Source organism: Schistocerca cancellata, chromosome 8 (assembly GCF_023864275.1).
Source record: "Schistocerca cancellata isolate TAMUIC-IGC-003103 chromosome 8, iqSchCanc2.1, whole genome shotgun sequence".
Taxonomy (NCBI): domain Eukaryota; kingdom Metazoa; phylum Arthropoda; class Insecta; order Orthoptera; family Acrididae; genus Schistocerca; species Schistocerca cancellata.
Window position 1 is genome coordinate 109,838,756 of NC_064633.1, and position 22,882 is coordinate 109,861,637.

At 39.1% G+C, this 22,882-nt stretch overlaps 1 protein-coding gene across 1 annotated transcript in view; it reads left to right on the top strand.

The window, feature by feature from the left end:
- LOC126094930 (modular serine protease-like) overlaps positions 1 to 22,882 on the top strand; it is a 327,160-nt gene that overhangs the window by 175,871 nt on the left and 128,407 nt on the right. Inside the window, exons 5-6 of the mRNA XM_049909577.1 lie at positions 4,193 to 4,321; positions 4,407 to 4,612. Of these exons, the coding sequence (XP_049765534.1) occupies positions 4,193 to 4,321; positions 4,407 to 4,612 (335 nt within the window). The remainder of the gene's footprint in view (positions 1 to 4,192; positions 4,322 to 4,406; positions 4,613 to 22,882) is intronic.

A 22,882-nucleotide genomic window follows, 5' to 3' on the forward strand; every position in this document is an offset into this window, starting at 1 on the left:
ACTGGTTTTATGGATGCAACAAGACCAGACACGTAATTCATTATTGATGGCATCCCTATTCAAAAGTAAATCTACATCTACATCCATACTCCGCAAGCCACCTGACAGTGTATGGCGGAGGGTACATTGAGTACCTCTATTGGTTCTTCCTTCTATTCCAGCCTCGTATTGTTCGTGGAAAGAAAGGTTGTCAGTATGCCTCTGTGTAGGCTCTAATCTCTCTGATTTTATCCTCATGGTCTCTTTGCGAGATATACGTAGGAGGGAGCAATATACTGCTTGACTCCTCGGTGAAGGTATGTTCTCGAAACTTAAACAAAAGTTGATATTTTATTAAATTGATTTATCAAAATTTTGTGTATGCGAAATGTCAAATTGAACACAGAAATGAACTCCCATATCTTAGATGCATTACAAGGTCCAAGTACATCCATACCAGATACACCAAGGAGAATAATGGAACAGACTTACAACTGGTTCATAGAAAACCCCATAACCTTTATCGTGCAAAAACTTGTCTTATGAAATTTCATACAATTACAAATGACTTATAGCAACAAGAAGTAGAGATCAATGGGTATACACTGTATGAGGGCCCATGTCTGAAGTTTTTGAGTATCCATGTAGATAATAAACATAGGTGGCATCAGCATGTGGAACAGATAACTAAAATGCTCAGTTCTGACCACTTTGCTCTCATAAATGTCTCACTGTGTTGACCTGCAGGAGGGACTGCTAGCGTCCTTTCATTCAGTTCTGTCGTATGGCATTATCTTCTGGGTTATTTCAGATAATGAGAAAAAACAAATGTAATGTATGGTGCATAGGTAGGCAGAAAGATGCATTATTGAATGAGTACATGATCTTTGGAAGCAGTCACATCCACAAAATATGTATGAGTATGGATATAGATAGATTTAAAGTGGAATGATAACAAACTAATAACAGGTATGGCACATGTCAGACTGAGATTCATTGGAAAAATCCTTAGTAAGTGTAGTCCACCCACAAAGGAGATAACTCACAAAACCCTCATTTGAGCAGTACCCATACCACTTGACAGTCTAGGAACAGAACCAGATAGAAGGAATAGAAGAAATTGATAAGATCCAAAGAAGAGCAGCACATTTAGTTACAGGTCAATTTAGAAAGCACAAAAGTGTCATAGAGATGCTCATCAAACTCCAGTAGCAGATACTACAAGAGAGGTGTTGTGCATCACAGTGTGGTTTATCATTAGTTCTGAGTCTCTACGTTCCAGGAAGAATCACCCATAAATAGATTCCTCCTATGTATATCTCACAAAAAGATCACAAAGGTAAAATGAGAGAGATTGAAGCTCACATGGAGGCTTACTGACATTCATTCTTCCAAGTAATTGTTTACAATTGGAACTGGAAAGGGGAGAACTGATGGAGGTACAGAAAGTACCCTATGCCACACACCATAAGGGGGATTGCAGAGTGTAGATGTAGATACAGAAAGCTTTTATTTTACAGAAGTGTGGAATGAGAATATTGTATAAAGTTGACAGTAGAACATTGTGCAGAAACCTCTTCTGGGACCTATGGGTTGTTACACTTACATGCCAACACACATTCTTCCTAAAGGTGGTTAATAACAGGACTGAATTTAGGATGGACTCAGCTATTCACAACCAGGAGTATAAACAATTTCCACGTAGACAATACTCCCCTCTCTACAGTTTGAATTGGAATCTTATAATCTAGTAAAAAGTCTGTAACATGTTGCTGGTGGTATCAAGAAGGAAAATCCCAAATATTTGAAAACAAAGTAAAAGAATACTTCATTATACTCTCCTTCTACAATTTAGCTGCAATGTTGATATTCCTATCTGGAACTTCCATTGTTTGTAACTCCAATCATTTACATATATGCATATGTACGAAGTTACATTCACATCAGACCATGTTTTCTAGGTGCTCCACTATTTTTTCTGTGGTATTTGGAAAGAACTTTCAAAAATTGACTTCACCAACATAACATGCATACAACTTGTTCAATAGTAACAATAACAACACTGTAAACCAGCATTCCACTACCAGGATAAAAAGGGTCAACAAATGTTTACCATACTGGTTTAAAAAGTTATCAGTTTACTTGCCACCTCAAATTCAGGTACAGCCCCAAGCTTCTAATGATTGTCTACATCAATGTCATTGGGGGCTATGCCTGATTGTCATGAAACTGGCAAGGCTTCCATTTTAATGCCCATATGATGGCATCTGATTGGCTAGCTTATGTCATGATGACATCACAGAAATGGTGTGTACTGAGAAGGCACTCTATACATCCATAGATTATGTTTGTGTTCTCTATCCAGTGTTGCTATCAGGCAGTATGTCAACAAGTGGCCCCAAAACCTCAATGATTTTGATCCTAACTCCTCTGTCACACGCCCCAGACCAGCAGTAGGAATAACAAGTTGATGACTCAGTATTCTATTCCTAGGTTATCCTACAAAAGTTGGTCTACACCTCTAGCATGAGAACAACATAAAAAAAAAAAAAACATTTTATCTTTACTGAATTCGCTGCATTCATGCTTTCCAATTTGCTGCTGAAAATTTGTTTGCCCTGTCCATACCTACATATGCCTGAGGCTCATCAGCTTCTTATTGAAGTAACAAGTCAAACTAACCTTTCACATTCACCATAAAGCTCTCAGGTGAACTTCAAGGTGAATTCCTTATACCTATTGCCACTTCCCAACTCCCTTTCTGTCCAGATCTTTCCTACCCCTCATAATTCAGCCTGAAGGACTGCAGTTTCCCCCTCCTGTTTCATTATCTTCCCCTGTCTACTACACAGCCAACAAAACCACAGATCAGCCTCATTTACTTCCCCAATTCCCACACCATTAGAGTCACCCCAATGGACAAATCTACAGCACCCGTCACACTCAACCCCAGAACTAACAATTCTATTGCAAGTTGTTCACTTCTCACCCATGATAAAAATAGTACTTTAGGAAGATTAAGCCAGTTAAACTAATGATAAACAAGAAAAGATATTTACAAAAATTAGACCTATGTGCAATTGTATGTAAACAAACTGCTAGTGCAAAGTTTCTGAATCAGACAATTTAAATTTATGCTACATTCCAGAAATATAAAGTAAATAAAGAAGGGATACACTCTAGTGAAATTTCTGGATATAAAAAATAACAAATAAATGAGATTCTCCAAGTTTAGTGTGTGAAATTGTAAACAAAAATAAGACTACAACAAAAATTTATGATCTTTTCACGTTGTGTGGAACATTGCACAAAGAAAAGTGAGACATTTGATAGTAAGCATAAAAACACAGTAATACACTTAACTACTGAGAAATTTGCACTAAATGAACTAATATTACAATCTAAACAACTTATTTGTACAAGAGTACAGAAGCTGGCACTTCTTCCCTTTCAGAAAGGTGGTCCAATATTGTGTTATAAGCTAGATTCTCAAAAATATTTGAAAAAAAATGGAGAGGAGTTATGTGGCACTATAATTAAAGTTCACTCGCTTATTGCCACTTTTGTCAATGAAAATTGGTACTGCACATTCCAAACTGTCAGGAAATAAACCTTAACTCATCACATCAATTAACTGGAAGGAAACCTATGGGGTGGGGTTGTGGGATTTTAAAGTTTGGATAGAATTATGGTACATTGGTAGGAATATCATTATATCCAAAAAAGTTACTGCTTATTAGTACCCTAACAATTTCTGTGCTCTTTGACAGCTGATCTGGTATAAGTGATGTCTGGTGGTGGAGTAAGCAGTACTTGCCTACATAAATAATAGGGGCTGCTTACAGTGATTCATTCTTTTCTTTTTACCCCTGTGTTTTCAGTGACAGTTAGGAAGAATTAATGAATGTAGTAGCCAAATATTTGGCTGGGAAAAAAGACTTAATAAATGGCAAATTTCAAAAATGAGTATAAGCAAATATGACTAAAAAAGAAAAGTTCAAGACAAGTATATTTGTTTTTAGTCTACTTGAATCTGTTACTCACATTGTGTTGACAGTTGTAAATAGTACATGAATATGAACATTTTTTTGTTTTCTTTTTTACTGTAAGTTGTTCATTGTATGTTACCATAGTGATACAATAAATTTGTTTGCAGTGACACTAATAAACCGAATTTAGATGCTTCTGTAAGACAAATAAATTTCTATTTCAGTGCTGATGAGTTCCAGTGTAAGTCTGGGTCTTGTATTGCATCATCAAGTGTTTGTGATGGAAGACGTCACTGCAATGATGGGAGTGATGAAGCACGTGCTCTTTGTGGCAGTGGCATTGATGGTAACAGGTAATAATTCATTTATGTTTTAAGAATTATTTCCACATACTGTACTCCACCTAACTATCATACTCTTTTTCACATGTTCCAATAGACCCTGCTTGTATCCAGCAACCACTGAACACGGAACATATACAGTCTTGGGATGTGAGTCATGTACACCTGATCCTGGTAAACCTATACAGGAGGGTACAACTATCTTGCGGTACACTTGTGATCCTGGATATGAACTTAAGGGTGAAAATATTCTTTTTTGTCGCAATGGGCAATGGAGTACAAATACACCAACATGTGAACAGCGTAAGTAATGCATCAGAGCACACTGACAGATCTCCATCAGCTTTGGTCTGTACTCTTGACTACTTAGTGACCTGAAGAGCAGTCTTGGGTTGTGTTTCAGATCCTTATGGCCTGAACAAACCATAAAGCTTTTGGTTGTTTGGTTTATAAAATTATAATTAGGAAATTGAAAAGTAGTGGCTTTAATGGCAGCCTTCTTGGATGGATGAACACTGGACTTCTAAATGGAAATCAGATGGTCATGTTGACAAACTGGAACTCAAAAAGTAAAACTAAACTCAGAACTGGGAAATATAGAATGTGAAGACCCACAAAATTTGATACTGAGTTCTAACCTGTTCCTAATCTACATAAATGACACCCATTCACTTTGATTAATAGCTCAAAAATGGTAACATTACTTAATGCAAACATACTAATCAGGGCCACAATCTGTCATATTGTGCAGAGCTCAAATGATAACTGTACAGTCCTACAATTCACACCAAATAATTTGTCTTAAACTCACAAAGATTCATTTAATATAATTTCAAACAAATGAAAGTGACATGCTTATTGCTAGAAATAAAATTATAGTCATGCACCTTATAAGACAATATGTGTAAAACTCCTTGGGGTAATTGAATCAACACACTGATTAATTAATAAAGAATAGGCTGTTCAGCACCTTGGAGAATCTTTCATTCGTTTTGTCAGTTTGAAGACCAGGGTGCTGACTAATTTAATGTCCTCTCACTAACTGTTCTTTTATGGAATTGTCTTCTGGGATAGTCCCCAGAATATCCCTTATCCAACTACAAAGGGTGGGGAAGATAGTTTCATTTTTCTCTGTATCAGAGCACTTGAGGATTACTTAAAAATCACAAGTGTCAGCTAGGCATGCATTTACAAAAAATCGTGTGACTCTGTGTTGTGCCCCTATATGTTATCACCTTACTGTAATGTACATAGACATGCACTGATGGGAAAAAGATTTGCTAGGAGTGACTATCAGAAAGTCCTGGCTGACTAAACCAGATACTTGTTCTTACTGTGCCTCGCCTTAGCCACTCAGATGAGATCAAACTCCACACTCAGCTAAGAAGAGGGCATAATCCAGTGAGACGTATAGCATACTCCAATGAGAGTACCCTCCAATATACGTTGCCTGTGGAATACAGGTTTCAGATTGCCCCATTTAAACTGATTGTATTTTACATTTGAACAAGAGGATTAATGCTAGGTTACTTGCAAATCTACTTTCTGTTTGATGAAAGAATGGATGTGGCACAACTTCCTAAGTTTGGTGAAACATCTGCTCTATTTCTTGTGTTATTAGGAATGAAATTTTAAGGGATTTGTTGAGTAACTGGATCATCCAGGTATTATGAAAGTGATCACCCACTTAGACTTCAGCAGGTTTTACTAAGAAGATGAGATGCACAGTCTATTGTGAATGTTATAGCCTGATGGGCAGGGCAGATATGTGTGAAACTGGGAGTGTATTAAATTATAATCATGCATTAATCACATTCATCTCAGACTATTTTAGTAAGTATCAAAATGTCTTAATAATCTCACCATATATCACTAAACCCAACAAGCTGTCATCAGAATGAATAGCCACCAAACTGGAACCAAGAGCAAAAGTAGACCCACCGCCCTCTGGCACAACATGCAGCTGAACATAACATGCTAGATTTCTATGGCTGCTTTACAATTTGAGCCATATGGATCCTCCCTTCCACCACCAGCTTTTCTGAATTATCCTTACAACATATTCTCCACCCCTGAAATTATCTCAGCCTCAACCTATGTATGGTAACCTAATGTCCCTGCACACCTACACCATTCACCCAACAGTTGCTGTCCCCGCCCCCCTCCCCCCGCATCTTTTTTATGGCATCCTCTGCCAATGTATCAATCCATCCTTTCCCCTTCCCTGCTACTCTACTTCTCTGCTCCCTCTCCCCCCCCCCCCTCCCACCCCTCCACAGCCCAATTTCCGATGTTGCAGCTGGCAGTCTCTAGCCCTGCACATCCCATCAGGCACTCTTCTCTTCCCCCACATGTACCCTGCTATCCCTCCCCCTTCACTGCCCTCCTTCAGATTGCTCCATCTGGCTATAGCTTCTAACATTTTTAAAGATGATTTAAAGTGAGAAGTAGACATACAAACTTCCCACTTCTTTTATACGAGGTGACTTACTTGAGATTCACAGCCGATCTTCTTTGCTGGCTATCTGGCGGCTGGAAAAATCTCTTGACTTCATCTCCGTAGACTGATGCTACGTATGGGAATATTTAAGCCTCTCTCTCTACTTGTGAAATAAGTATATATGCAAACTTTACTTTTCATCAACCCACAGTATATTTGGACTCCATACAGAATAAAATCCTTACTTTCCACATATATATATGACTTCCAGTAAGTCACTCGCTCCATCCAATGTCAGAAACAAATTTAATTACATTTATAAAAGAGCTGGCTTAATAACCACGACTCTGCTTCACATGAATCATAAAATAGGTCTTGCCTCTATCAAGACTAGATTAAGAGTTTTCAAGATTACTTTTTTCAACTGTTCTGCTTTCACATAACAATAGTCAATGTCACAGTAGGCACAGAAATGCATAAAAACTCCATGGTTCTTAATCTAAAACATCTATGGATTGCCTGACGAGTACTTGTTGGTGCTATTCAACTGCCACATCTACTTTCTTCTCGTTACTGACTTTAAACCTGCACACACAAATATGTGATGTGCAGTAGGCAGGATTTTACCATCCCACACTCATATCTAGAATATCGTGTGTTTGAGATGGTAGAAGCCTGAGTGGTTCTAGAATTCACACAAAAATTCTCGAATCACTACATATCCCCCACCCCAGATTAAACACACAATATTTTATACATAATCATTATGCAACTAATATTGCACATAATAACACTTTATATTTCAGCAGTATACGTGTGCCTTCTTTCAATAACTGTGAACAATCTTTCACTTCCTGTTTCGCTATTCATTCTTATTTTACTTTGACCTGTGGTTTTAGTCAGCTTTTTTAATATTTAGGAATTGTGAGGACTGTTTCTCTTTTCTTTATTTTGCTTTTCAATTGAAAACTTCAGGTGTTTATGACACAAGAGTAATCTATTTTCTATTCTTATCTTTCTGTACTACCTTTTTCCTAGAATGTACTATTTTCACTATTTTCATTTTTTTGTAGTTTGTAGTTTGTAGGAACACTGGGTGAACTGAAAGTGTTCTTTTGGACACTCATTTATTTCTACAAAACAAAATAATGCTAGTCATTCATAGAATTTATACTTTCCAGAATAATTTCTATAAAATTTTGTCACAATACTGTCCCCTTCTCCTGGGATCAGTACCTATTCCTTACTTGTGGGTTGACCTTATGAGAGCACTTCCTCTTTCCATTCTGGGAGGAACGCCCCTTATAAAACATCCCTATTTTTTAGGTCACAGGTCATCCTATCTCCACATAGGTACACCTGCCCTTTATACTTAGTGAATGCTCAGTACGCCCCCATTATCATTTTTGAGTAGGCCTCATGGTTCATTACCCTAGTATACATTTCTGTGTATAATATAATTAAGTATTTTCTGGTAAAGATAGATTTATATCTTAAGCTTGACATTTATTTTTTAATACATCATTTACTCCCCAGAGTCCTCGTCTACTTATCAACTTTTATACTTTCAATAGGTATTATGTTAACATATACTATTCATGTCCCACTGTCCTTCAATTCATTAGAGTATTTATTATACTGACATTTCTTATTGATCATCATGGTTAACGTTCTCCCCTGCTTTCATTTTCTCTCTTTGCTCATGCCTCTTTCGTTGTTTATATACACCTTTTCCTTATGTATATTTGATTTAGAACAGTCATAACTTCCTATATACATGTGAATATTTCTAGATGTATCCACATTTTCCCCTACAACACTTGATGGTTCTCACATCATGACAGACTTTCTAGTCTGTAATTCTATGTTTGTGTACTTGTGTATATGTGAATGTGTGTTTGTGTAGTCTGATTCTTTGGCCTTTGTATCTAAAGTAATATGTAGGTTATTAGAAACCATGTTAATAAGGAAGGGCTTCAGTGACAGAAGTTTATGAATATGGAAAGAGGGAAAAATGGACAGGTCCTCAAATGAGAAGTAAGAAAGGAAAAAATAGATATGGATGCTAGGATCAAAGAAGAGAAATAAGATAGCCCCAAAGACAGGAAACCCTTTCCACCCTCATTCCCCAGGATCCATACCTCTCAGGTACTTGCGTGAGATGGCGGAGGAGGTTTGGTGTTAAATTATCTCCTACAGAACGGAGCTGTCCCACCTTCACCGTCGAAGTCCCCGAAGTAAATCCTAGCAACCCTATGGAAACGGCAAATGATGAAGAATCAGGCACACTTGTTTGGGATGGTTGTTTGAAAGGTGTGCTGTGTGTTTTGTGTTAATCATGATTTATCTGTTCATGTAAATCATGCTCTTATCTACACTCCTGGAAATTGAAATAAGAATACCGTGAATTCATTGTCCCAGGAAGGGGAAACTTTATTGACACATTCCTGGGGCCAGATACATCACATGATCACACTGACAGAACCACAGGCACATAGACACAGGCAACAGAGCATGCACAATGTCGGCACTAGTACAGTGTATATCCACCTTTCGCAGCAATGCAGGCTGCTATTCTCCCATGGAGACGATCGTAGAGATGCTGCATGTAGTCCTGTGGAACGGCTTGCCATGCCATTTCCACCTGGCGCCTCAGTTGGACCAGCGTTCATGCTGGACGTGCAGACCGCGTGAGACAACGCTTCATCCAGTCCCAAACATGCTCAATGGGGGACAGATCCGGAGATCTTGCTGGCCAGGGTAGTTGACTTACACCTTCTAGAGCACGTTGGGTGGCACGGGATACATGCGGACATGCATTGTCCTGTTGGAACAGCAAGTTCCCTTGCCGGTCTAGGAATGGTAGAACGATGGGTTCGATGACGGTTTGGATGTACCGTGCACTATTCAGTGTCCCCTCGACGATCACCAGTGGTGTACGGCCAGTGTAGGAGATCGCTCCCCACACCATGATGCCGGGTGTTGGCCCTGTGTGCCTCGGTCGTATGCAGTCCTGATTGTGGCGCTCACCTGCACGGTGCCAAACATGCATACGACCATCATTGGCACCAAGGCAGAAGCGACTCTCATCGCTGAAGACGACACGTCTCCACTCGTCCCTCCATTCACGCCTGTTGCGACACCACTGGAGGCGGGCTGCACGATGTTGGGGCGTGAGCGGAAGACGGCCTAACGGTGTGCGGGACCGTAGCCCAGCTTCATGGAGACGGTTGCGAATGGTCCTCGCCGATACCCTAGGAGCAACAGTGTCCCTAATTTGCTGGGAAGTGGCGGTGCGGTCCCCTACGCCACTGCGTAGGATCCTATGGTCTTGGCGTGCATCCGTGCGTCGCTGCGGTCCGGTCCCAGGTCGACGGGCACGTGCACCTTCCGCCGACCACTGGCGACAACATCGATGTACTGTGGAGACCTCACGCCCCACGTGTTGAGCAATTCGGTGGTACGTCCACCCGGCCTCCCGCATGCCCACTATACGCCCTCGCTCAAAGTCCGTCAACTGCACATACGGTTCACGTCCACGCTGTCGCGGCATGCTACCAGTGTTAAAGACTGCGATGGAGCTCCGTATGCCACGGCAAACTGGCTGACACTGACGGCGGCGGTGCACAAATGCTGCGCAGCTAGCGCCATTCGACGGCCAACACCGTGGTTCCTGGTGTGTCCGCTGTGCCGTGCGTGTGATCATTGCTTGTACAGCCCTCTCGCAGTGTCCGGAGCAAGTATGGTGGGTCTGACACACCGGTGTCAATGTGCCGTAGGGGACCGCACCGCCACTTCCCAGCAAATTAGGGACACTGTTGCTCCTGGGGTATCGTCGAGGACCATTCGCAACCGTCTCCATGAAGCTGGGCTACGGTCCCGCACACCGTTAGGCCGTCTTCCGCTCACGCCCCAACATCGTGCAGCCCGCCTCCAGTGGTGTCGCGACAGGCGTGAATGGAGGGACGAATGGAGACGTGTCGTCTTCAGCGATGAGAGTCGCTTCTACCTTGGTGCCAATGATGGTCGTATGCGTGTTTGGCGCCGTGCAGGTGAGCGCCACAATCAGGACTGCATACGACTGAGGCACACAGGGCCAACACCCGGCATCATGGTGTGGGGAGCGATCTCCTACACTGGCCGTACACCACTGGTGATCGTCGAGGGGACACTGAATAGTGCACGGTACATCCAAACCGTCATCGAACCCATCGTTCTACCATTCCTAGACCGGCAAGGGAACTTGCTGTTCCAACAGGACAATGCACGTCCGCATGTATCCCGTGCCACCCAACGTGCTCTAGAAGGTGTAAGTCAACTACCCTGGCCAGCAAGATCTCCGGATCTGTCCCCCATTGAGCATGTTTGGGACTGGATGAAGCGTCGTCTCACGCGGTCTGCACGTCCAGCACGAACGCTGGTCCAACTGAGGCGCCAGGTGGAAATGGCATGGCAAGCCATTCCACAGGATTACATCCAGCATCTCTACGATCGTCTCCATGGGAGAATAGCAGCCTGCATTGCTGCGAAAGGTGGATATACACTGTACTAGTGCCGACATTGTGCATGCTCTGTTGCCTGTGTCTATGTGCCTGTGGTTCTGTCAGTGTGATCATGTGATGTATCTGACCCCAGGAATGTGTCAATAAAGTTTCCCCTTCCTGGGACAATGAATTCACGGTGTTCTTATTTCAATTTCCAGGAGTGTATAATTTCTTCAAATTGTTCCTCCAAACTACTTACATTTATGATAGTTCATTATTTTCTCTTTGAAATTTCTTTCTACATCATCTACTCATGTACTGACACCTGTAATTTGCAATTGAATAATCGGTGTTAATTCATTATTCTTATCTACACTCTCTTTCAAAATATTCAATCCCTGCTTTACAGAATTAAACTTAACATTGCACACATTTTCAGAAGATCCTTTTTTTCAATAATTTCGGATTCCATGTTATTACATCTGTCCTCAGTGTTAAAATATAACCTTTTTGATAAGTCTTTGAAATTGTCATTCTTTTTTTGTCTAAGGTCAGTAAACATTTGATTTACATGAATAGTCAAGGAATTAGTCAATTCATTCTTTAAATCTATTTTTAAATTCTCTACTCTACTATTTAAAGCATAAAATTCAGTCTTAAGAGCACTCAATTCTTTGCTTTGTGAGTCAACTTTGGCATTTAGGAAACCTAGATTTGTTGCTTGACTATTTAAAGCTTCACTCTGGGTACTTAATTGAGAATTTACCAAGCCTAGTTCTTTACTTAGAGTCACACTTTGATCTTTGATTAAATTTACCAACTCAGCCCAGTCAGGTGTTTCTTTGCTAAGTCTCATAGCTGTAGCTGGGTCTTGAGTTTCTCCAAATTCTTGTAAATTTTCCATACTCTTAAATGCCTTAGCTCTCGTAATCATTTAAAACTAACTTTAAATATGATAATTACATAAATAAAACTTCAGTCGACAGTATGTACTACTTCAACTAATGTATAGAAGTTTGGTTTCACGCTCACCCGGCGTAGAAGGTTTGTTGTGTAGGTGAGAAAATGCAGTGGCAGGTCAGCACCAGTAAAGCTGTGAATTTTCCATGTCTTCATCATTTTTCATCCAAATTTTGCTTCATTGCATATTTGAACATATTCCGATGTCTCAGAGTAAATCCCTTGTCGTGTTATGTATGGTTGCTAGGACAACACATAACAACTTCTTCTATAGTTTTTGACTTAAATTTCCCATTTTCTCAGGTCCTTTCACACAGGTCACCATGTTCTAACATTTTTGATGGTGATTTAAAGCGAGAAGTAGATGTACAAACTTCCCACTTCTTTCATACGAGGTGACTTAAGGTAATGGAATTTGCAAAATGTACAAGTATATCAAATCAAGTAAGTCACCTCTTTTTTGGTATAATCGAAAAACCCTTTTTTTCACTACAAACAGAATAACATCCTCCTGCATTACTTTTATACTCAGAAAATAATCAAATAAGTGTTAAATCTCTGAAATTGTACATAATCAGTGTTGCATAGGTTTTATGTTCCCATTGACTGTCAAAAACGACTGTTAACCAACATTTCTACTCAAAATATATGTGTCACTCTCTCAAAATGTTAACCATACATTAGCCAAAATCTAAAGCAGTTGAAGATACTACCTAACTTTTTGCACACTAATGACAGGATAGAAATAAGAGTAAGTGACGTCACCACTGATGTGTCCCAGACAAATCTTGGGACTCCCTACTTGTCCTCTGCAAAATTTGAAAACTAAGCTTTTTGGATATAAGCTTTCAAGGCAGTAATATTTCTCAAACCTAGGAGTTTTCTGGACTTAGGGTATACCAATCTGTATGCATTGGTCTGGGGAATTTCAACTGCTTCAAAGGGTCCAATGTAAATATGGAAGAATTTCTTAAGTTGATTGTTCATGAGTCTTAACAAATACCAAGTCACCAAGATTTATCTGAGTGTTTTTTACTTTCTTGTCATGTCTCTTTTTCCTAGCCTCACCTTGTTACTTCATCAAGTTTCTAATAATTTCTTCTCTTTCCTTGGTTGAAATTGGTGTAAAAGTTGGGAAATCTGTGGATTCATTTATGAAATTTGGTGGCTTCCTATTAAACATAACTTTGAAAGGGGAAAAACCTGTAGTTGAGTGTTGTAAACTATTTATAGCTTCTTCAAAATCTGCAGTTTTTTCAATCCCAGATGTATGTTTATGGCTACAGTATATTCTACACAATCTCCCAATCTCTCACATGCTTCTCTCTGCTGGGTTACTGGATGAATTATAGGCAGATATTAAAATGTGTTTGATTTTTGTTTTTTGAATCATATTGTAATGATTCATGTTGAATGTTACTTAACTTAAGTTTCTTCTGCCTGGTACATTGACGAATGAATGCGAAATTTTCATGCTTCACAAAATTTATTCACGTTAATTGACATCCAAACCGCACACTTGTCATGTAAACAAAACACGGACAGACTTCACTGATCTTTTTGACTTCCAAAAGTAACTTCAAAACTGACTGATTGCAGCATCACTGCATAGCTTTATATAAAATTTTGACAATAAATTCCAAAATAAAGCATTATTAATTTTGTACAATTTTGATGTTACAATTAAAATTTACAAAAATGTAAAGAAACTGATGTTACAGCCGAATAAGGTATAAAATAAAATATTGAATGACAATCTTTTATAGTAATCTCTTTAGTTTTCCATAAGAAAATCATTCTGAACTTTAATTACAATACTGTCTCTTGTATTATTTTAGTTATGTAATTAGTTACAGTTTGCATTTGGTTACTAACATGCAATTGTATTACAGAGTTCATGCTTTATCCAATTTTATACATAAAATGCACTAATAATGCCTCAAATTCTGGAAACTGGAAAACTGTGAGATGTAAACAGTTGGAGAGTTAATTAGAAATGTAATTACAAAGAATATTAATTACAGAGGGAGACATAAAAATAAATAACAAATGAAAATACATTGCTTCGTAATAACTTTTAAGCTGTTTCTCAAGATAGTGAGGTCTTCCGTTACTGGATTTTTAGATCACCATTTTGTTAATTAGAAGCATTGATTTTTCATGCTAACATCTCTGCAGTCTCTAGTTAATTATTGCTGAGGACTTATTACTTAATTTAGTATATGTACATAATTTTATCAATGACAACAATCCACTGATAATTACGACAATGCGTGCCCTTCTAGAACACTTCACATACCTTTGCAATGAATATCAAGCTTTTTATCAAATAGGACAGAATGATACATATAAAGATACAGATACAAGGCCTTAGGAAGCACTGAATTGTCCGATAACTATCCGGATGCATAAAAAAAAGGTGGTATCAGACATTTCATATGAGTCCTAGGGGGAGTCTGTACTGTTATAATATACCTCCAATTATTTGCAATGAATTGTGACCCATTATCTGATAATATGGCTTCATGTTTACCTACTGTAGGGATATACTTGTTTTCAACTAGTCATGCAATTACATGGCTAGTGGCTTTCCCAATAGGGCAGAGTTTAATAAATTTTGAGAAAATTTCTACTATCACCAAAATGTAATTGTATCCTGTTTTGATGTGGTGGTGGTGGTGGTGGTGGTGGTGGTGGTGGTGGTGGTGGTGGTGGTGGTGGGGGGGGGGGGGGGGAGTTCCAGAAATATCAACAGCCATGAGACAATAGTTTTTCAGGTGAAACGTTCTGCATTCCAACCTTGACTAGTTTGGTTGCTCACCTTTACTCTTTGGTGTGTGTCACAATTGGCAATAATTTTCTTAACATGTTTTGACATACTACAAGGTGTACAACTTTGCTTGTGCCATTTGCCGATAGGTGGTATCAATGGTAAGTAGCGGTAGAAAGAAACAGATCGCAGACATGAGGCAATTAGCTTGGACCTTGGTCAACATAACCTCATTCAAACATTAGTCAGTTTGTGTCTGCATTATAAAGTTGTCCTTAACTGAAAATGTCAGTTTAAAAGCCTAATTCTCATCATTTGTGGGAGTTGTTACTGTTTTATTCTAATATGAAGAAATCAGCAGCTGAATCTCATCGAATGCTCTCAAGTACATATGGTAAGGATGCTATTAGTGAAAGATCGTGTCTTAAGTGGTTTCAACCCTTCAAGAATGGTGATTTTAATGTCATAAACTGGCATGGTGGTGGAAGAGAGAATGTTTTCAAAGATGTAGAATTGGAGACACTGCTGAGTGAAGACTCATGTCAAACTCAAGAAGAATTGGCTTGATTAGTGGGAGTGACACAGAAAGCCATTTCAAAACATCTCAAGACTATGGGAATGATTCAGAAAGAATGAACTTGGCCCCGTGTGAGCTGAAACCAAGAGATGTTGAACAGCATTTGTGTGTTTGTGAACAGTTGCTTCAGAGGCAGAAATGGAAGGGATCTCTTCATCAGACTGTGACTGGAGATGAAAAATGGGTTCATTATGATAACCCTAAACACAAAAGGTTATGGGGATATCCCAGCCATGCTTCCACATTGACAGCCAAACTGAATATTCATGGCTCCAAGATTATGCTCTGCATTTGGTGGGACCAAATGGGAAGTCCTACCCCACCCACCATATTCTCCAGACATTGCTCCCTCTATCAATCACCTGTTTAGATCAATGGCACATGGTCTGGCTGACCAACACTTCTGATCAAGTCGCAAATTGGAGCAATTCATGGATTGCTTCAAAAGATGAACAATTTCTTCAACGCGGGATTCGTACACAGCCTGAAAGATGAGAGAAAGTAGTGGCCAGTGATGGAAAATACTTCGAATGATACATGTGTAACAAATTTGTTTCATTAAAGCCTCAAATGTTGGGGGAAAAATGGCAGAAGCAAAGTTGTACACCTTGTATAAAAATAAAAGTTTTCTCGTAATTTTTGTAAACATTTTTGTGCTCCAAAACGTTCATAGCTTTCATGAGTATATCTCACAAATTTTTTAATAAATTATTCTGGCCAGCATAATTTCCAAACATCTTGAGTCTTATTGGGTTCTATTTGAGATAATTCATCAAAAAGTTGGTCTAAGTGTGCAAGTTTAATGATCTGGTCTTTGCAAAACTCTTTCTAATCCCCTTTCTGCTCCCTGTGCATTGGACCATTTAAAAACTCACTCTTTATCCTTGCCTGTTCAGTATCAGACCAAAACTTTTTCAATAAACACTTTTAAAATTCATCTTTGGATAAACTTCTACAGTCAAATTGGTTGGCCCATGACAAGACTTCCCCTTCTTTTAATAAACTTAATTTTTAATTCATTATTCATATCAGGGAGAAAACTATTATGGAAATATTGTATAAAATCAACTGGACGAAAATGTTTGTCACTGGGGAAACTCATTAGTGGCATAGTAGGAAAGCTTGGGTGTCCTACATTACAGAATGTTTTTAGATAAGCCCCATCTTGTAACTGTTGTACTTGTTTTTTGATAATAGTGACATCACTATGCAAGTGTGACACATTAGAGTCTGTTATCTCAGCTATCTTCTGAACTTTGTCATCTTCATCTAAGGCAACAATGTCTATATGTTCAATTAGCTTATTTATAAAGGTTACAGTTTGTCGACTAGTGTCTCCAACAGCATCTTTACATCTAACTTCAACAGCATGTATCTCAGATCTGAGAACCTTGTCTACTTTCACTATTTTTGTCTCTAAAGACTGTATTTTAGATTCTCAACTACTTTTTTCACACTTTCATCTGTAGCTTTCATTTGAGAAAACTCACCAACTAAGTCTTTTTTAACATTTGAAATTTGTGCATTAAGCTCTCCTCTAATGAGATTACATTCTGAGACTACTGACTTCTCAAGTCTTTCACTATTTTTTCCATTGATGACATTTTTTTTTCCAAGTTTTTCACCATTTATTCCGTTGATGACATTAATGCCGTAAACATGTGTGTTAAATTTAACTGTTTGTGTTTTTCACTCAGCATTGTTTTACTTACGTGTGACAATACTTGTTTCTCACGCTCAGGACTTGAATCTAACACACTACTGTCTAGAAATCCTGAGTCTGCACTGATTTCATTTGACTGTTTTGGTGGACTGTTGTCTAACACCCCGAAGTATGTCTTTATCGGCTATGTCCTGCTTTAAGTCGCTAATTGAAGCTGGTAGGTTTGGCATATTTATGATCCATTGTTTGTAAATTTGTTTATAATTTATCAGTGCTAAAAAAAAACCTTGAAAAAATATTCACACAACACTGCACTGAGAAAACACAAAAATAAGTGTTTTAATTGGTACTTAGCTTATTATTGTCCTAGATTGGGTAGGTGGCATCAACTTCAACCTTTACAACCATGTATGTCCATAGTGTTGCGTCCTTCCAACACTTCTCCATGTGTACTATGTCAAATTATATTTGATTTAAAATCATTCCACTCTGCTGCACAATTACATGCTTTTTAGTCACCTGAAGCACAAACACAGTCAAAAATCCAAACATATAAGTATCCTGATCATAAAGGCACCAGTTTAACAACCTCCTTTTTTATACATAATAGGATGGCTCGTAATTGTAATTGTAATAAATGTTCACGGAGTAGGAAAAATTTTTCCCTGGGTCTAGTGGTAGTTTTACAGAAAAAATACTTATCTTGTTTTTTTTGAGGATCTCCTTCAATCTGCTGCTTGAGTTTCTTCTGTCTGGGACCCAGATTCTTTTGTAGCTATGGAAACCTCTGTGTCTCTTGAATAACATAGACAACAAGCTTATTCATATTTAATTTTCATGTTTAATTGTCCTAGATGCCTTGCTGCCATCAATTACAATGTTCACTCAGTGAAATACATTCCGTTTCCACGCAACTCGAATTTACAATTTGTCCAGTTACTGAGCACAACAGAAAAAAAGCTATACATCCCTCCTTCCTTTCCACCAAAAAACACACAACTCACCCCCAGTTAACATCATTCCAAAGTACATCAGTAAAGATATAGTCATACTAAGATTGAAACACAGAACATTAAATCGAAATATTTACAGAAAATGAAATTCACTCAGCAGCACAATAGAACAATTATGATAATATATATTCACATAAACAAACGTTTATCTTTTTGCATTACATTAATTTTATGAAATTTGTTTTTTAATCACAGGAGTTCAATTTTGCAAGATTTTTATAAAATAATTATTTTTTGTATTTCTCTTTTTTATTAGGCATTTGTAGTTTGTTGAATGAGTTTAGTATTAAGTACTAGATTTTAAATGTATTTTTACCTTGTGAATTTTTTAGATAAATTAATTTTATAGGTGTCAGACAAAATTTTATAATTGTGTTAGCATGACACATACTATTATATAGTTGGAGTTTAAAACATTTCAAATAAGACTGAAAAGAGGACAAGATCGTACATTTGAGAATATACATGATCTAAACAGCTTATTGCATGTTACAGGATGAGTCAGTAGCTTTTGAGAAACAGTTCTCCAAAGTCAATATACAGATGTGACCAGAGTTCTGATGCCTGAAGAATATTTTTGATATAGAGCTGACTGGTATTTTTGATATACAGGGCATTTAGCAAACTTTGTTTCATTGTCTTTTCTATATTTCTCTAGTGTCAACACTCTCTGGCAATGTGCTTGGTAGCAACTACAACTCTGTGGCATTGATCTGTTGTACTTTTGACTTAAGCACTGCAGGAGTAACCACACCTGTCTTGCCAGATTCTGTATGCATCATAATGACACCTTTGTACACTACAAGTGTATTTAGTCTTTGGTTGATTAAGTGACTTCTTATCACTAGGCCATTCTATTTGAATATACTCTTTGATCTTAGGTAAAATAGGATCTTTAGGCACAAGTCTGACAGTTAACTTTTAGTTTACTGTGAAAATTTCCACAGTGTCTTTACTAATGTCTACTGCAAAACAAACATCTGCCAATGAGTGAAATTTTTTGTCTTGCCCTACTGGAAAACATGAAAGCAAATCCAAATTCACATGTTGTACTGTGGACCTGAATGTAATTTCATAGTCATAATTCAACAGAAATAGCACTCAGCACCGCAATTGTTGAGTTGTCAATGTGAGGTACATTGCTGTTTGGTCCAAATGTAGACACTTGTGGTCTATGAGGAGGCCAAATCTGTGTCTAATGAAATTTGCTGACTAAAAATATAATCACAAGAGGCTCCTCCTCAATCTGTCATTTCTTTGTGCCATTGTCAAAGTCTTTGAATAAACAAAACTGTTTGTTCAGAACCATGATATCACTGTAACAGAATGGCACATTTGCCATAATCTGAAGCATCCACAACAGTTGTGTGCATCTAATTCAGCTTGTATGTTGTAATATATCTGGCATCAAGCAAACATTGTTTTACTTTGTTATATGTGCATTGGCATACTCTGTTCCAGTTCCATTTGGTGTCTTTTCATAACAACTTGTGCTTTGGTTTGCTGATGGAAGCTCCATGAAGGAGAACCTTCTAGTAATAGTTTATTTCTCATAATGCAGAAAGTAATTGCATGATGTCCTTGGGAGCATGAATGCTTTTAATGGTAATGATATATTGTGGCATCAGCTTGATGCTATGAGCAAACTGTGTGTACTCGAAGTGTTTAACTTTGCATTGAAAGAAGATGCATTTGTCATTGTTATGTTTCAAATTTGCCACTTGTAGAATCTTTAAAACGTATTTAAAATTCTGTGAAGCTGTGCCTGTGATGATTATGACATCAAGATAGTTCACAGCATTCAGAGCTTTCTGAATTGATTGTTCTGAATACCTCTGAATGGACAACCTCTTGTAATGGTAGAGATCAAATAGAGTATTTATCACCATAAATTGGTTGTGTACTGTCATCCAAAGGGATTACATACCAGCAGCTAATTTTGACACCAGTTCTGCAGGCTTGAGAACAGGATCTGAATCAATAATAAATCTAGAATTAACCATTGCATTGAAATTTATGCAAATGTGAAGTGAGCCATTTGGTTTCTGTACAACTATGTGCAGCATTGCTTTTGGCTGCTGGTTACAACTTTGATAACTCATTCTGTTCAGGATGATACAGTTCCTGCTTCACTTTATCTTTTAATGCTAAAGGAATGTTGTGTGCTTTGCAAAATTTTGTTGCTGCATTTGACTTAAGTGTAAAGTGTGTCTTGTAGCCTTGGATTCTTCTCATTGCTTTGGAAAAAAAAAAACCACCATCTTTTTGCAATAGCTGATATAACTTTTCATACAGAATGTCAATTTGAACTTGATTTACTCATTCATGCATGGTGAAGCCCAAAGTATTTGAGAGGTTCAGTCACAGTAAATTTCTTCTTTTTGCAACTGCAAATGTAGCCTGTTTTTTAAATTGTTTATATGTCACATCTGTTGAAAATTGCCCTTTTATTAGAAACTCACGATTGGTGTAACTGAACAGTACACATAGTGATGTGTTGGCAGAAGAGCCAACACCGTGTTGCTAGAGGAGGCCGAAATGCACGCTATAAGCTCACGCAGACTGGCGTGAGGTCTGGAACAGTTAAAGGAGATGAGTCTACTAAATAAAGTACGAAGCTCTTGGAATACTTAACTTCAATCCATAATTGGTGTACATCGCTCTTGATGGTACATAAGTGCAATCTCAATATTAACTGGTAATGGCGCCTTGCTAGGTTGTAGCAAATGACGTAGCTGAAGGCTATGCTAACTATCGTCTTGGCAAATGAGAGCGTATTTGTCAGTGTAGCTTCGCTAGCAAAGTCGGCTGTACAACTGGGGCGAGTGCTAGGAAGTCTCACTAGACCTGCTGTGTGGCGGCGCTCGGTCTGCAATCACTGACAGTGGCGACACGCGGGTCCGTCGTATACTAGCGGACCGCGGCCGATTTAAAGGCTACCACCTAGCAAGTGTGGTGTCTGGCGGTGACACCACATTCCTCCCCCGCAAATTGGTGAACGGTTGTGTTATAAGGCTTCCGCCCACCGTGGGGAGGACCCCATGTTGACATGTGACGAGGTGGGGAGCCTAACAACAGGCAAGGCTGTGCCACCCGCACCTGGCCATTCGGTCCAAGGGGAGCTAGGAAACGCCTGGCTGCGTGGAAGGGCACGAGGGTTGTTTACTGTTCTTTGCAGCTCGCCCGGCAGGCCGGTTAACGTGACACACGGCTGGCGAAGTTGCAAATGATTCCTGAGCAAAGTCAAGAGTGTCCTGCCGATCCAATATGCCCAGCACTTGTTGAAGGGAGGGATTGACTAGTTTCAAAATTTGCTCCCTGATACGAACATCAGAAACGTTCTGTGCAATTGCATCACACACCATAGTATCTGAATAAGGGAGTCCACATTCACACTCAAAAGCACAATCCCTAGTAAGGCCTTGCAAAGTTGCAACCCACTCCCGATTAGTTTGACCGGCCGTACGTTTTGTACGAAAGAAGGTATACCTTTTTGCAACTACATTGACTGATTCTTTGAAATAGGCATCTAATGACGACAAAATTTCGTCGTAGGACAGAGTTGCTACGTCGCGTCGGGGAAATAATTTCACTATCACTCGGTATGTCTGGACGCCTACGCACGCCAATAAGTGAGGCTACCGCTCGTTACCTTGAATTCTGTAGGCGGCGTGATGGAATCCAAATTGGCGTGACCACTTCGTCCAGCTTTCCAGTGCCGCATCAAACGGACAAAAAGGTGGTGCAACTGCGTGTTGTGGCTGCTGTAGCGGTGGAGCGGTGGCTGCCGCATCGTTGTGCAGTGCACGTTGACCCTGGACGAGCTGTCCAAGGGCATCCAATAAGGCCTGCGTCTGCTGATTCTGTAAGCGATAAAATTCGGACAGTACATCTGGAGATTGTGGCGAAGCCATGACACAATGAAATCAGTGCAATATAAAGAAGACCATTTTTACACTCGTCGCCATGTGCTGTGTTGGCAGAAGAGCCAACACCGTGTTGCTAGAGGAGGCCGAAATGCACGCTATAAGCTCACACAGACTGGCGCGAGGTCTGGAACAGTTAAAGGAGATGAGTCTACTAAATAAAGTACGAAGCTCTTGGAATACTTGACTTTAATCCATAATTGGTGTACATCGCTCTTGATGGTACATAAGTGCGATCTCAATATTAACTGGTAATGGCGCCTTGCTAGGTCGTAGCAAATGATGTAGCTGAAGGCTATGCTAACTATCGTCTCGGCAAATGAGAGCGTATTTATCAGTGTAGCTTTGCTAGCAAAGTCGGCTGTACAACTGGGGCGAGTGCTAGGAAGTCTCACTAGACCTGCCGTGTGGCGGCGCTCGGTCTGCAATCACTGACAGTGGCGACACGCGGGTCCGTCGTATACTAGCGGACCGCGGCTGATTTAAAGGCTACCATCTAGCAAGTGTGGGGTCTGGCGGTGACACCACACACAGAAATTTTGTTAACTTTGGTAATCCTCACTTCTGGTACACCTGCAGATTAACAATTGAAATTGATGACTTGTCTCAGTTTGAAAACTGAAAGAGTTACAAGTAATAAATGAGTTGTTATTCACAAAAAAGACAGCATTCATAATATGTTTCATCTGTAAAAGGTTTAGAATTTCCACAAGTCTGTCATGAACATTACTTGACTTTTT